The sequence below is a fragment of the Mustela nivalis genome (genome assembly GCF_964662115.1).
Source record: "Mustela nivalis genome assembly, chromosome: 8".
Classification (NCBI taxonomy): Eukaryota; Metazoa; Chordata; class Mammalia; order Carnivora; family Mustelidae; genus Mustela; species Mustela nivalis.
Genome location: NC_139027.1, coordinates 138,000,155 through 138,015,482, shown reverse-complemented (window position 1 = coordinate 138,015,482; position 15,328 = coordinate 138,000,155). Strand labels below are relative to the sequence as shown.

Genomic DNA, 15,328 nt, shown 5'->3' with positions numbered 1-15,328 from the left:
CCAGTCTGTAGCAATCTTATCCACCAGGCTAGCCCACTGTACCGTGCTTCGGACAGAGGCTGGCCCCTCACAGGTGTTCAGTGAAAGCCGCTGAATGAAAGAGCATTCCCAGCAGGGAGAAGCAGGGCAAGTGGCCCGGTGAAAGCCACAGGGTTAACGTGGGTGAAAACACTATCATGAGTTGCTGGCATCCACAACATGAAACTAAACAGTTTCCCATGGCCAAAGGAACACCAGAGACACAGATGTCTGGTCTGCGCCAGCGACAGCAGGAAAGCAGGGCCATTGGCACTTCCGGCACGTGAGCTGCAAGGGCAGCTCCTACATCAAGTATCTGCTGCCCTGTGTGAGTGCGCACAGACGCGCTCTGCGGGTGCGAGACGGACACACCTTGCTCCCTGCTCTCACACACATCCAGGCGGAGCACAGAGGGCCGTTAAGGCGGCGACAATACTCTGCCTGACACCGTGATGGCGGATACATGTCAGCACCCATCCGTCCAGACGCACAGAACAGATGCCACCAACAGAACCTGCAGAGATCGGGGGCGATGGTGGACGGATGGAAGCTCATCAGTCCCCCGACGAGGGGGACACTGATAATGGGAGAGGCTATGTGTGGGGGGGAGGGGGTAGAATGAACAGAGGAAATCCCTTACTTTCCTCTTAATTTCACTATGAAAACGACTCTAAATAAATAAATAGTCTTACAGGAAACAAAAAGGGAAAAAAACAACAGTCCCAGTCCAGTGGGGAAACCACAACGTAACTACCAATGACATTCTGATGAGATCAGCGGGATAACAAGGTGCTCAGGGAATGGGGAGGGAGGCTTGGCAGCAAGGGTTCGCAGAGGAAGCCATCGCTCTGCAGCTAAGGTTCACAGGGGGTGCGACCTCCCCAGGCTGGGCAGGTCAGAGCAGAGGGAACAAAGGCACGCATGGGAGCTGGTCAGGCAGCGGCCTGAGCTCAGCCTGAGTTGGTCAGACAGTCAGGGACACGTCACAAAAGGTGGTCTGAATCCACACGCAGCCAGGATGAGCCATGCAAGCGTTTCAAGCAGAGAAACAACGAAGTAGATCTGTATTTTGGAAAGAACTGAAGGATGATGAAATGCCGCATGAAGGCAGGGACCCTAAACCATCTGATTTCCTGAGCTACCAAGACGGAACAAACGATGTATGTCAACTACTCACTGTGTGACAAACTTCTGCTTTTATCTCTTTCAAGGCTCGCTCAGAAAACACACAACCACAGCACCGCAGGAAGCAGAACCTGGAGAAATAATCCAAAATGGAGCATGACTTCAATAATAATTTAAAAATGATTGCCCAGATTATCAGTTAACATTTGTTCAGTTTGTACATAGGCCAGAAACTATAAAGAGAAAAATGGTCACATTTAATCCTATTAAGGAAAAAGAAATTAGTATGTCCCATATATACTTACTTACATACTACTTTATATACTTTTTATATATACTTTATATATTCTGGTCTACACAGACCAGAAATACAGGCCGTAGTCCCATTCCTGATCCCTTGTAATAATCCTTTAGAATAAAGTCTCTCCTACAAAAAAAAAATACAACAAACCACCCCCCACAAACATAAAAAGTCACAAGACAGAATAGGAACACTGGGAGAGACTATTTTAAATATATGTGAGATTCAGTGTTTTATGAATATTCACCATGGTCTCAAAAAGCAAAAATAAACAATGTATTAGAAAAACGGGCAAAGGCATTAACATGCGATTCATGGGAGAAATATAAATGGTCAAAACATATCAAAGATGCTTAACCTCAACTGTTAATTAAAGAAATTCACGGCAAAATAATGATGTACCACATTTTACGTATCCAGCAGTAGTGAGAGAGACTGAGTTACCCTGCTGGAAACAGGTGCATCTGCCGGTGGTGGTGGGCACAGCACTGTGCATCTTGGAAGGACAATGTGTCAGTATTGAGCAAAGAATCACTTTTCGGAGCATCGCCTATAGAAACATGCTCACAAGTGTGCAAATGCATAAATATGTATTTAGGAAGTTGTATAGGACAGTGCCACTCTTTTTTTTTTTTTAAAAAGATTTTATTTTATTTGACAGAGAAAGAGAGATCACAAGTAGGACGAGAGGCAGGCAGAGAGAGGGGGGAAGGAGGCTCCCCACCAAGCAGAAAGCCTGATGCGGGGCTGATTTCAGGACCCTGAGATCATGACCCGAGCCGAAGGCAGAGGCTCAACCCACTAAGCCACCCAGGCGCCCCAGGACAGTGCCACTCTTACAAGGAGAAAGGAAAGCACCTAGATGTTCATTAACAGAGGAATGGTTACATAAATTACGAACACTCACACAGCTATTAAAGGAGCAGGGTCAATCCGTGTGCACGGCCATGGAAACACGCTCATTAGAGAAGTACGAAAGAAAAGTTTCAAGATAGGTTACAAGATGCGTATAACACGTTCCCACGACTGGAAAAGAATACACAGTTGTTTCTATTTCTGATGGCAGGGGTGTACGGAAGTACAGAGCATGTGTGTTGGTGCTGGGCAGGTCTAGGGGGGCGTGGAACTCCAAACAACTAAGATCATGACATGGGAGGTGGAAACTGGGGGAAAGGGAAAGTCATGTTCACAGTTTACTTCCTCCAGTCCTCTAAAAACACCACAACAGAATCTCTGCAAGGGGCGCCTGGGAAGCTCAGTCAGTTAAATGACTGCCTTCAGCTTGGGTGGTCCTGGCATCGAGTCCCACAGGGCTCCCCGCTCAGCAGGGAGCCTGCTTCTCCCTCTTCCTCTGCTTGCCGCTCTGCCTATTTGTGCTCTGTCAGATAAATAAATAAAATCTTTAAAAAAAAAAAAAAAGGTCTCTCCAATTCTCTAGGGATTATAGTGGATACAGATTACCTTAACAAAAACCCAATTAGTAACATTGTACTACATTCATTTACTGTGTTTGGGGCAAAAAAAAAATCTTTTTTTATGGATGCTTACTAATTATTAGTAATTTAGAAAATTATTTTTCTTTAAACAAATGCTCAAAGTTTTCGTTACATTAAGTCATTTACTTCTATTTTTCTCTGTATTTAAATCTTTATTATATAAGCTTTTAATAAACGTATGAAGTCACCCCCTAATCAATTTTCTACTGTGGAGGCCCTATTAATAGCAGGAGGGCAAAGCCAAAACAGGCAAAGCTCAATTAACTGGAAAGAGAGAAGAGAGGAGACTAGTAAAAAAGGGGAAAAACTAGGGAACCCATAATCAGAACAATAGGTTATAGGTAACCCCTGCTCAAGACCCCAGAGTTGAGTCTTTCTGCTAAGTTCCTCTTTTGGGGTAAACCATGGTTTTCCTAAAAAGAAGTGGGAAGCCAGACACAAAAGGTCAAATGCTGAGTGATTCTGCATATAGGAAATCTCCAAAATAGGCAAATCCACGAAGACAGAGCAGACCAGCGGCGGCCAGGGGCTGGGGCTGGGGCTGGGGGTATGCAGAGAGGCTGCTGCGTGGCTACAGAGTTTTCCTGTGGGCTGAGAGAAGTGGAGGGAAATGCCAGGAGACAGAGGCTGGTGGCCGCGCGGCACTATGGTTGTACCGAACACCTCTGAAACCGGTACCCTAAAGTGGGCACTTTGATGTTACAACTTTAACCTTGAAATAATGTGTTGTACACCACATACGAAACCACACACATAAGTGGGATGAGGTGAGGTACGTTTGTCTGCTTCCCTAGAACTTCAGCTTTTTAATTAATTCATTACTTTTTCTTTCTTTCAGCTTTATTTAGGTACAACTGACAAACACAACTGTCTATACTTAGGGTGTACAGCTTGATGATTTGATATATGTACACACCATCAAATGGTCATCACTATCAAGCTAATTAACATATCCATCACCACTACATGGTAAACTTTGAGAGGCTTAATAAAGTCAGACTATCTAAAGAATATAATCTTTAAAAGCTCCTTGGCCCTAAAATTTTATTTCTCCCCAAATCTACAAAGCCACAGGTTCCACCATTTCAGGGCATGGTGGTCATACTCTCGGATGCAGTTTGCCACACACGTCTGTTAAACAGATGTGTAAAATGCGCCAGAATGCTCCAGATCCTATGTGGTTGTTTATAGCTCAAAGTTTTTACTTGAGATTCTCCCCCTACCTCAGTCCCAACCTGTTTTCTGAATGAAAATAGTAAAAAAAAAAAATACTATCTTTCAACAAGTAATATCTTAAATGGAAGATTCCAGATGGCAGATGGGACCACCAGTTATTAAAGGTATTTCTAAATGGTAGGAAAAGAGCTGAAAGCTTTGGCTGGCTGAGACATCTTATAAAAAGGCACCGATTAACCATTCAACACTCATAATTTTTAAGACAGAAATATACACATCTCTTATGTCTGCTATAGAACTCTCGACCTCAGATTTCTGGTGTCAGAGGATTCGTTTGCTACAAATTCAGAGCAAGCTATAATCATCAGGTAGGTCTTTAGGTGACTGACTGACCACATATTCGGTGACTGTTTTCCACTGCATAGTTTTCAGCAATTATAAGGAAATGGGAGTTGTCTGATGGGCAACATTTGTCCTCTGCTTTCTTCCCATAAGAAAAGACCAAATAACCCAACTCAAGTCTTCTAAGTGTCCCGTGAGAACTTTTTAAAATCCCTCTTGAGGTGTTCCTACTTTCAAGTACAGAAAGCAGAGACACCGAAGTTAAGGGTCTCGGTGGGACACCACATTATAAACAGCTGTTAGGGAATGAACAAGGTCTTATGGCAGCACCACTACCTCTAAGGCGCCACCCAAACCAAAGGACCCCTTCAAGAGGACTGTGTGATTACATGGCTATAGCAACATTATCTAACCAGACTCCACACCAGCTGCCCCACAGCCCTTACTGACCTGTGCCGGCCATTCATCTCCAAGCCCACAACAGGGCAGATGAAACGTGCCCGCTGGAGGTCATCGTGTTTGTCACCTTTTGTGTTTCCTTTGTCCCCTTCCCAGGCAGGATTATCAGAAAGCCTCAGTTCTGTCACATTCTGTGAAAAACCATCCATAGTTTATGAATTCATGTGATAAACGGATCATTCTTAGCCTCAATAACCACCTAAATCGATCGAGAAACTGTTTTTCCAGACCTTTCTCTTCCAAACCTCTTCTTCCTAGCTCCTTTCCTTCTGCTGTCAACTATAACATGGGTAAAAAAATTAAATCAAAACAAGACTTCTAAAATTCACCGACTGGCAAGTGAATTAGTTAACTTCTATTTTACAAATATTTTGCTATTTAAGGAAAAGTAACTTTGGACATGAAAAATGACTCCACTGAGAGAGAGCTTTGAATCGGTTTTATCCAGAAAGCAACATTTTCTTTCCCTGCCAATCCTCACTGAGGCTGCTCCATATTCCGGGCGGCCCAGGTTTATTTAATAACTGAACAGACAATAACATCTATGAGGCCACCGTCCAGTGAGTCCAGCACAGAACATTAGCCAGGGAATAACACTGTATTCCAAGAGCTGGCTGTTCGGGGTTTTAGAAGTTCGCCTTCACAAGGACTGATGCAATGGCACCACTAAAGCACTTGGGCATTCTTGACATTTAGCTGTGCCACCCTGATGTCAGCACTCCGGACAGCACCTGAGTGCTCCGAAAGAAAAGCCACCACGTGTACCGTCCGTACAGTCAGCTTCCTGTGTCTCATCCAGTTCTCCACTCAAGAGCATGTGAGGGCTACCAACTGACAGTAATGACTACCTTGCATGTTTGCACTGTTTTATTTGAATCCTTCTGCCATTACAGTTCTGATTTCTTGGAAGTCTTTTTTTTTTTTTTTTTTTGCATTAAAATTCAAAATTCAGGGGCGCCTGGGTGGCTCAGTGGGTTAAGCCGCTGCCTTCAGCTCAGGTCATGATCTCAGAGTCCTGGGATCGAGTCCCGCATCGGGCTCTCTGCTGAGCAGAGAGCCTGCTTTCCTCTCTCTCTCTGCCTGCCTCTCCATCTACTTGTGATTTCTCTGTCAAATAAATAAATAAAATCTTTAAAAAAAAAAAAATTCAAAATTCAATCATGTACCTTGAATATTATTTTAAATATAAAACTGTATAAATTAATTTCAAAGATGATCACTTTTTTTAGATAAGATAATCATCTCAAAAATAATTATCATTATAATGGATTTTTTTTTTTTTTTTTTTTTTTAAAAGATTTTTATTTATTTATTTGTAAGAGAGAGAGGAGCGAGAGTGAGCACAGGAGACAGAGTGACAGGCAGAGGCAGAGGGAGAAGCAGGCTCCCTGCCAAGCAAGGAGCCCGATGTGGGACTCGATCCCAGGACGCTGGGATCATGACCTGAGCCGAAGGCAGCTGCTTAACCAACTGAGCCACCCAGGCGTCCCTCATTATAATGGATTTTTAAAGAATGAATTCTCTTTCCCAAATAAAAGATGATAAAAATCAGCATGGTTCTTTCTTTCTTTTTTTAAAATATTTAATTTATTTATTTGAGAGAGAATGAGAGACTGAGCATGAGAAGGGAGAGGTCAGAGGGAGAAGCAGACCCCCCACCAAGCAGGGAGCCCAGTGCGGGACCCGATCCTGGGACTCCAGGATCATGACCTGAGCCAAAGGCAGCCGCCCAACCAATTGAGCCACCCAGGCGCCCCAGCATGGTTATTTCTAAAGCACTATTTTACCTACATTCCAGAACTGCTGATTTGCCTATAAATAGCATATATCCTGTAATCACTCCAAGAATTCAAACAAAAGGCCTAATATAATAAAAATTTACAAAGAAAGAGGAGAAAAAACCCAAAGCCTTTTATGGGGAAGCAGGGACTCTGGTTCTGGGTTAGGCACCTCATTAGCTACGGGGCCTCAAGATGTCAAGGACAGTGAGTACTCTCACCTGTGAGATGAAGTGTCTGCCAAAGCAGTGCCTCTCAAATTCTTGACCCCTTTCCGGATTTTTCTCCCATTGACCGATTTGTAAGATTTTGTCCTCTCAACTTCCTTTACCAAAAATCTTAATTTTTTCCATTTTTATAAAAGAATTTTAACTGCCAATCAGAACATCTAATTAGCAGGAAATACCACACTGACTTAATAGTGATCTACCTGTTAAATTCTCCAATTCTATTAGTGTCTTCCAAATCAAAACTTCAAGTAGCTGAGTTTTAACTACAAAAGTGATGTCTCTAAATATTTGTACATCACATTAAAAGTTTTCAAAGTTCTTTTGTATGTATTAAATTGTAACAGATTTATAAGGCAGGAACGATAGGCGTGGGAACTCTTGGCTTGAGCTTTAAGTGACCTGCCCCAAATTACACTTTCATTAGGTGGCTGGGTGGGAGCAGAATTCCAAACTTCTAAGTTCAGTCTATAATGTACATGAATTCTTTAAAATAAACGTTAGCCACTGAGACCCCTGGAGAACTTCAGAATCACTGGTCTTACCTTAATGCTTTTAATGTGAGATGCTGCCTTCCCAAGAGCCTTTTCGGAAGATTTGTCCAATAGAAACTCAATGACAGCATCTTTGTTATAAAGTCTGCAACAGTAAGGAGGAGTCAGAACACTCTAGCAACAATCAACCTCCACACAAAGGAGTAAGATGAAATTCAGTACAATCCAAAGTCATTTACATCTGATAACAGGAATGCCCTGCATTATTAAAGAAGTAAATTAAAAATAAAATAAAATAAAATAAAATAAAATAAAATAAAATAAAATAAAAAAAAAGTAAATTAAATCCTGTCTCAACTATTTCCAGAGTATACAAAGAAAGAACTAGTTTAAACCAAGGGTTGCAAACTGGCGGTCTGAGGGCTGAATGTGATCTGAACAGGATCTTAAAAATCGGGAAGTTTAATATAAAAGTGCATTTTCCACTTTTCCTGGGAAAAACCAAGCTCTGGAATCTACTAGGCCCACATTCGTGAACTGCAACATCTGGCTGGAAATGAGCAGCAGCTCCCCTTTCACAAAGGACATGAACTCTCCAGTTTCCTCCAGTCCCCACCATTCCCTACTACCCCACATAGCTCCTTCATGCTATGAGTTCTTACTGGCCCCTGAACTTTTAGATCACAGATTAAATAAACCAAACTGAATAGAAATATGCAGACATATGTTCTGAGACAGGGAATAATAACCTAGGCTTCAAGAATTTGTTTGAGATGATTCACATTTCAAGAATCAAGCACTGCATTTACACCTTAAGAATCTTTTATTTTTTTTTCCACATTAAAATTCTCTTAAAAATTAGTTAATAAAAACTCATCTTAAGTAAGTAAAAGGAATCATACCTGCCAAGTTCACAGGCAACTATTGGTCGCCTTAGTATTTCTTGACTTAGAGTACAATAGTTCCATTGGGCCACTAGTTCAGCATCTTTGTCAACCTGAGAAAAGAAAAAAAAAAAAAAAAACCCTTTCAATTAACTTTTACCTCTGAAAGATAATATGGGCCACAGTTCTACATATAAAGGCTTATTCAGTTATACCACATGTGATGATCTTTTGTCTTTTATATCAAAGATAGTGACACATGGGGGCACCTGGGTGGCTCAGTGGGTTAAATAAATAAAATCTTAAAATAAATAAATAAATAAATAAATAAATAAAATCTTAAAAAAAAAAAAAAAAGATAGTGATACATGAAGCTGAAACTTAAAAAGTCCAAGTAACTTGGGTGCCTGGGGGGCTTAGTCACTGGGCGTCTGCCTTTGGCTCAGGTCATGATCCTGGAGTCCTGGGATCAAGCCCTGCATTGGGCTCCCTGCTTGGCAGGAAGCCTGCTTCTCCCTCTCCTATTCTCCCTGCTTGTGTCCCCTCTCTCACTGTGTGTCTCTGTGTCAAATAAATAAATAAAATCTTAAGAAAAAAAAAAAAAGTCCACGTAACTAATACCGTGTCAAATAAAGTTCCCACTAAACAGGACAGGTACAACAAAAGAGTTCACATTAAGCCACATATGAGTATTTGCATCTATTTTTTTTTTAAAGATTTTATTTATTGGGGCGCCTGGGTGGCTCAGTGGTTAAGCCGCTGCCTTCGGCTCAGGTCATGATCTCAGGGTCCTGGGATCGAGTCCCGCATCGGGCTCTCTGCTCGGCGGGGAGCCTGCTTCCCTCTCTCTCTCTGCCTGCCTCTCAATCTACTTGTGATTTCTCTCTGTCAAATAAATAAATAAAAATAAAATCTTTAAAAAAAAAAAAAGATTTTATTTATTCATTTGACAGAGAGAAATCACAAGTAGACAGAGAGGCAGGCAGAGAGAGAGAGGGAAGCAGGCTCCCCGCCGAGCAGAGAGCCCGATGCGGGACTCGATCCCAGGACCCTGAGATCATGACCTGAGCCGAAGGCAGCGGCTTAACCCACTGAGCCACCCAGGCGCCCTGCATCTATTTTTTAAAGTTTATTTTTTTTTTTTAGTAATCTCTACACTTACTGTGGGGCTTGAACTCATGACCCTGAGATCAAGTCACATGCTCTTCCAACTGAGCCAATCAGGCGTCCCCTAGCATTTGTACCTTAACAGTAAGTTAGAAAAGTCATACAGGGGCGCCTGGGTGGCTCAGTGGGTTAAAGCCTCTGCCTTCAGCTCAGGTCATGATCCCAGGGTTCTGGGATCTAGCCCCGCATTCGGTTCTCTGCTCAGCAGGGAGCCTGCTTCTTCCTCTCTCTCTGCCTGCCTCTCTGCCTACTTGTGATCTCTGTTTGTCAAATAAATAAATAAAATCTTAAAAAAAAAAAAGTCATACTGAAAAAATAAGCAATACAGGTTAATTTCTATCAATGGGAAAGGCTATAAAGTTTTAGCTGAATTTAAAGCCTAAGAATTTATAATATAGGTTTTTTTTTTTTTAAGTTCAGCATAAAGACTAATATAATTCTTTATAAAAATCACCAATTTAGGGGCACCTGGATGGCTCAGTGGGTTAAGCTGTTGCCTTCGGGTCAGGTCATGGTCCCAGGGTCCTGGGATTGAGCCCTGCATCGGGCTCTCTGCTCAGTGGGGAGCCCCTTCTCTCTCTCTCTCTCTCTCTCTCTCTCTCTGCCTGCCTCTCTGCCTACTTGTGATCTCTGTCAAAAAAATAAATAAAATCTTTTTTTAAAAAATCACCAATTTAACTTGTTCATTACGGGGTATCTCAAATCCTTACCCACACTCTGAAAATCCAAACACAAGAACTTCTATTGCCCTCAAATGATATTTTACCTATATAATAGTCCATAGCCCTCTCTTTTCCCCTCCTAAAATGCCAAATCTGAATAATATAATAGAAGGGCACAAGTGGGAGAAAGTAGGAAGAGAAAAAAATACAGAAAAATTCCCTTAAATTTACTTTTTGCAGTAACAACTGCTTGTTTACTGTGTACCAAGTGCTATGTTCAGCAGTTTCTGTGACTAAATCTTTTAGCCCTTATAAAAACCCCAAACTTAGTACTTTTTACTCTGCTACTGAGGAGATGGGAGGTACCAAGAGGTTAGGTTACATGTCCAAGGTCGCAGAGCAAGTAGATGAAGAAGCTAAGAACCCATGTGGCTGGCTCCAGAAACCATGTCTTTATGTTGGTTTTCTTTTCTTTCCTTTCAGATTTTATTTATTTGAGAGAGAACGGGGGAGGGGCATGGTCAGGAAGAGTCTCAAGTAGACTCCGTGTTGAGTGCGGAGGCCAAAGCAGGGCTGGATCCTGTAACTCTGAGATCACGGCCTGAGCCAAAACCAAGAATCAGACCCTTACCCGACTGTGCCACCCAGGCACCCCAGAAACCACGCTTTTAATCACTACTTTCTACCGCTTTTCTATTATTTCAAATAGAACAAAATAAAAACAAAACCCACACTACGGCAACTGTTATTCTATCTACACCCCAGACCCAAGGGCTATACTTTGGCTCCTTAAGTAACTTTAATCAAAATTCACAGTGTAGCGGAGCCCCAGAGAAACCTGTCACCGGTGAAGTCAATTTACTACATCCTTTGCAGAGTCAAAAAACCCATATCCAACAAGTTCAAGATCTCCTTTCTGAATCCCTCTCCTGCTTTACCCATAGTCCTTTGCTGATTAAAAAAATAACTGGAAGAGCTGCGGACAGGGAGAAAAGTGATAAACTAATCCTTACCCAGGTTGATAACCCCCCAAAACTTCTGAAACCCTTTTTTTTTTTTTTTTTAAACCTGGGTCTCTCTTCTTTTCAGGGCAAGGACTTACATTACAGCAATGGTTTGGCCAGACCACACATACCATATGAGTGATCAAAAATATTAATTATATATCTATATGAAAGGTAAGCAATGCAAAGGCTGACTCTGTTTGCTGCTGTGTCCCCAGGGCCTAGAATGGTGTCTGTGATAAGCATTAAATGAAGTATTTGTAGAATAAGTAAGGATAACAAAAATCCATCCTGCCTGAGGACTCTGGTGGTCTCAGATCATGCTTTCTTCTTTTCTATCCCCTTCTGACACCTTGCCAAGCTTCACTTTAAGCTACTCCTCTTCAGCCCTGGCCACAAGTTAACAAAACTAGCTGAACAGTTTTCTGGCAAAAGCTCTCATGAATGCTAACGACCTGCCACTGACTACGCATCTGTAGGTGTGATGAGAGGACACACTCCATCCTCTTGAGACTTCATTCATTCTCAAATTCAACACATTTACCAGGTGTCTACTGTGTGGTGGACAAAGGTAAGACACAAAGTCTCCATTCATGTCCGAGAAAGACAGACAATACACAAACGAGAAGAGCGACAAGCACTATAAAGCAGCGACGGAAGCGAGATGTACGTTGGCAACAGTGAAGAGCATTATCGGGTCATGGAACTTACACTCCTGGCTGAGAAACAGAGGCCGGTATAGCTGAAACAAAGGCCCGGAGAGGGTAGAAGCTGCGGTGGAGAGGCAAGGCATCCGATCATACAGGACCTTGTATGATTTTGTTCTGAATATGACAAAAAGCTGCTGGAGGATTTCAAATATAGTAGTGATACAGGAGATCCACCTTTTATAAAGATTTTCTAGCTGCTGGAGAGTATGTGCAGCATCCACGTGTGCCACACTGTTAGCTACTTTACATGCCCTCTGTTAGTAAAAAGTAATTACTGGGGCACCTGAATAGCTCAGTCTGCCTTTGGCTCGGTCATGATCCCAGGATCTTGGGATGGAGCCACATATTGGGCTGCTTGCTCAGTGGGGATTCTGCTTCTCCCTCTCCCTCTCCCTCCTGCTCCCCTGCTTGTGCTTTCTCTCTCTTAAATAAATAAATAAATCTTAGGGGGGAAAAGTGATCACTAATGCGGGGCACCTGCCTTAACTGGTAGACCACTTGACTCTTTATCTCGAGGTCATGAGTTCAAGCCCCATGATGGGCACAGAGATTATTTAAAAAATAAAGGCTTGGGGCGCCTGGGTGGCTCAGTGGTTTGGGCTGCTGCCTTTGGCTCGGGTCATGATCTCAGGGTCCTGGGATCGAGCCCCGCATCGGGCTCCCTGCTCCGCAGGAAGCCCGCTTCCCTCCCTCTCTCTCTCTCTCTGCCTGCCTCTCTGCCTACTTGTGATCTCTGTCTGTCAAATAAATAAATAAAATCTTTTAAAAAAAATAAATAAAGGCTTAAGAAAGTAAAGTAGTTATCAATGCTAACTTTGAATTCCTGAATTAAAAAAATGGTTGGCACTCCTGGCTTCATTACCTATCCGTTGTGATTTTGGTTATGTTACTGACTCAATTTTGCTGTTAATAGCATGAAAATTATCATATACAGTTCTTCTCAGTTACCTGTGAGAATTAAGAATTATCCACTCATGGGGCGCCTGGGTGGCTCAGAGGGTTAAGCCTCTGCCTTTGGCGCAGGTCATGATTTCAGGGTCCTGGGATCAAACCCCGAATCGAATCGGGCTCTGTGCTCAGCAGGGAGCCTGCTTCCCCGCCACCCTCTACGTGCCTCTCTGCCTACTCGTGATCTCTGCCTATCAAATAAATAAAGAAAGAAATCTAAAAACAAAAAACCAAAACTATCCACTTATTCATTTAATCACCGTATTTACTGGGCCAGGAATTGCGCTAGCTGTCCAGGGGAAAGGCAGGACTGTGCCACAGGGAGCTTATTTTTATCTGTGGCTGACACTAATCAGCCACGGAGGCAGTGTGCAGGGTGGCAAGATACGAGAAGGACCTGATCACATGTGGATAAAAGAACCTTTGGGACGAATTCCCGGAGAAAGTGGAGGTACGTGTGTACAAAGCTCAATGAACAGCGGCCGTTTGTATCACTGTAACTGACGGCGCAGATAAGCTGTAAATCCTGGCCCTGCCACTTACCAGCGTTGCAATGTTGTCCTCCTGGCCCTCAATGTCAAGGTCTGAAAAGCGAGGATAGTGACAATACGTGTCCACGGGGCTGCCGTGAGAACTGTACGCGCTACCCCATACTAAGCCCGCCGCCAGTGAACGGCAACGGCAAGCACTCCGTAAGAGTCCGATCCTAATACTGTTGCTAATTCGGAATTCTCCAAGTGAGATAAAGGAGCACGGCGTCAGGAACCCCACTAGCTCCCCGCCCCCACCCCCATTCCCTGGGGACCCCACTACCGCGGGTCCCCACCGGACCCACGTCTCTGACCTTCTCAACCTTCTTCGGCCCCTTCACCAGCTCGTGTCTTTTAGGGATTGTTCCTCCGTCGCAACCCATCGCAAACCAGGAGCCAAGAGTCAGCAGCTCCACTCCGCAGCGACCACTTCCGGGAGGTCCCTGGCGACCGCCGCAGTCACTTCCGGCGCGCTGGGATGACGCAACGCGCCGGCCGCGCCGCGGCGGGGCGGGGCGGCTCCGTGGCCAAGCCCCAGTTGCCAGGGAGACCGTCGCGAGGCGCTGGGCGAGGCGGGGCTGCTCGGGCTGCCTGGACTCGAGCGGGTCCTCGCCGGCTCAGGGGCTGGCGGAGCGTCCCCATCTCCGCGCCCGGCCCGTTCCTCCCTCCTTCCGGTGGGGGCAGGGTTTCTGCCGCGCCCCGGCGACCGCTCGCCGCGCTGCGGGGGGACGGGGGGACTCGGGAGCAAGTCACCCCCCTCCTTACGCCTCGTCCCACCCTAGCGTGTCTGACTGTGGGTCTGGCGCGTCCCGGGGCGGGAGCGCCGCGACCGGAGGGGCTGCATTTTGTTAATGCAGCTACGCTGCAGCGGAAGGACGCCCGGGGGGTTAAACGAGAAGTTGGCACGGAGCGCCGCGGTGTCCTGTGCCGTGGAGTGGGAGCGGAGGGTGGGGACGTGCGACCCTCTGAGGCCCGGAGCTGCGACGTGCGGTGCGTACGGTCGATGCGGGAAAGTTGCAAAGAGTCTGTACGTGCATGTGTGCGGTTCGCAGCCTCCTGCGTCTGTTTACTAATAATCCGCTACAGTGAAGAGAGGCCGCTGGACAAGCCACACTCATGTGTACCTGCCTTTCCCCGGAGACGGGCTGCGTCTCAACGAGCGCACAGATCCTTGCAAAACCCCTGCTAAAATCCACGACTGTCCGCGTCTATCCTCTTCACGATCGTTCCAGTGGTTCCTTCTTTATTAGGAATATTTGGGGAAAGTCTAACCACGGCGAGCAGGGTGGACCTACATAATTGGGTGTCACCTTGTTGACCAAAGTGAGACATTAAAAAAAAAAAAAAAAAAAGAGGAAAAAAAATCTGAAAATATTCCCCAGTTGGGAAGGAAAATATGTGATATAAAAACTTCACGGATTGTAACATTGCGTTATCTTTTACTGCAATGAATGAGAATTAAAACAATATAACCCCTTTAATCAGTTCGTCTCTCATTGCCTTATGATTTATTTTTTAAGCCGCTCACAGGAATTGTAAACTCTGTGATGGTAGGGACTACACTTTAGTCCCCGTTGTGTCCTCGGTGAGTGGAACCTTTGACACAATATCCTCAGTAAACCAAGAGGAAGTACAGACACATTCAGGGAGGGTGACAAGTCCAGTTTTGGCAGTCCCTAAATCTGGTGTAAGTGCTATGAGAATCCGTTTACAAGTTAGGAAATAAAAGCCAGGAATGATTAAGGGACTTAGCCAAGGTCCCACAGCTAGTAAGAGGGAGAGCTGAGACTAGGTTACAAGATTAGTTTTCTCCCCTCTGTCCCCCAGGACAGAAAATCAGGTTACAGAATACCATAAATGCAAAGATCTTTAGACAGACTCTCCAACCAGTGCTCTTTTCTGGCGGCTTAATCTTCCCTTCACCAAGTTCATTTGGAGAAATTAAAATAAAAATAACCACTCTTTATTAAACCATGACTCTACTGGGGGATTTGGAGGCACTGTTTC

General features: G+C 44.3%; 1 protein-coding gene across 2 annotated transcripts in view; it reads right to left on the bottom strand.

The window, feature by feature from the left end:
• RTF2 (replication termination factor 2) overlaps positions 1 to 13,839 on the bottom strand; it is a 40,829-nt gene extending 26,990 nt beyond the window's left edge. For both annotated transcript variants that reach the window (XM_082742947.1, XM_082742948.1), the window contains exons 1-5: positions 13,636 to 13,839; positions 8,319 to 8,413; positions 7,468 to 7,561; positions 4,909 to 5,048; positions 1,196 to 1,274 (exon numbers count right to left, since the gene is read on the bottom strand). In XM_082742947.1, coding sequence (XP_082599073.1) covers positions 1,196 to 1,274; positions 4,909 to 5,048; positions 7,468 to 7,561; positions 8,319 to 8,413; positions 13,636 to 13,704 — 477 coding nt within the window. In that variant the 5' untranslated portion in view covers positions 13,705 to 13,839. The remainder of the gene's footprint in view (positions 1 to 1,195; positions 1,275 to 4,908; positions 5,049 to 7,467; positions 7,562 to 8,318; positions 8,414 to 13,635) is intronic.
• Positions 13,840 to 15,328: the final 1,489 nt, after the last annotated feature.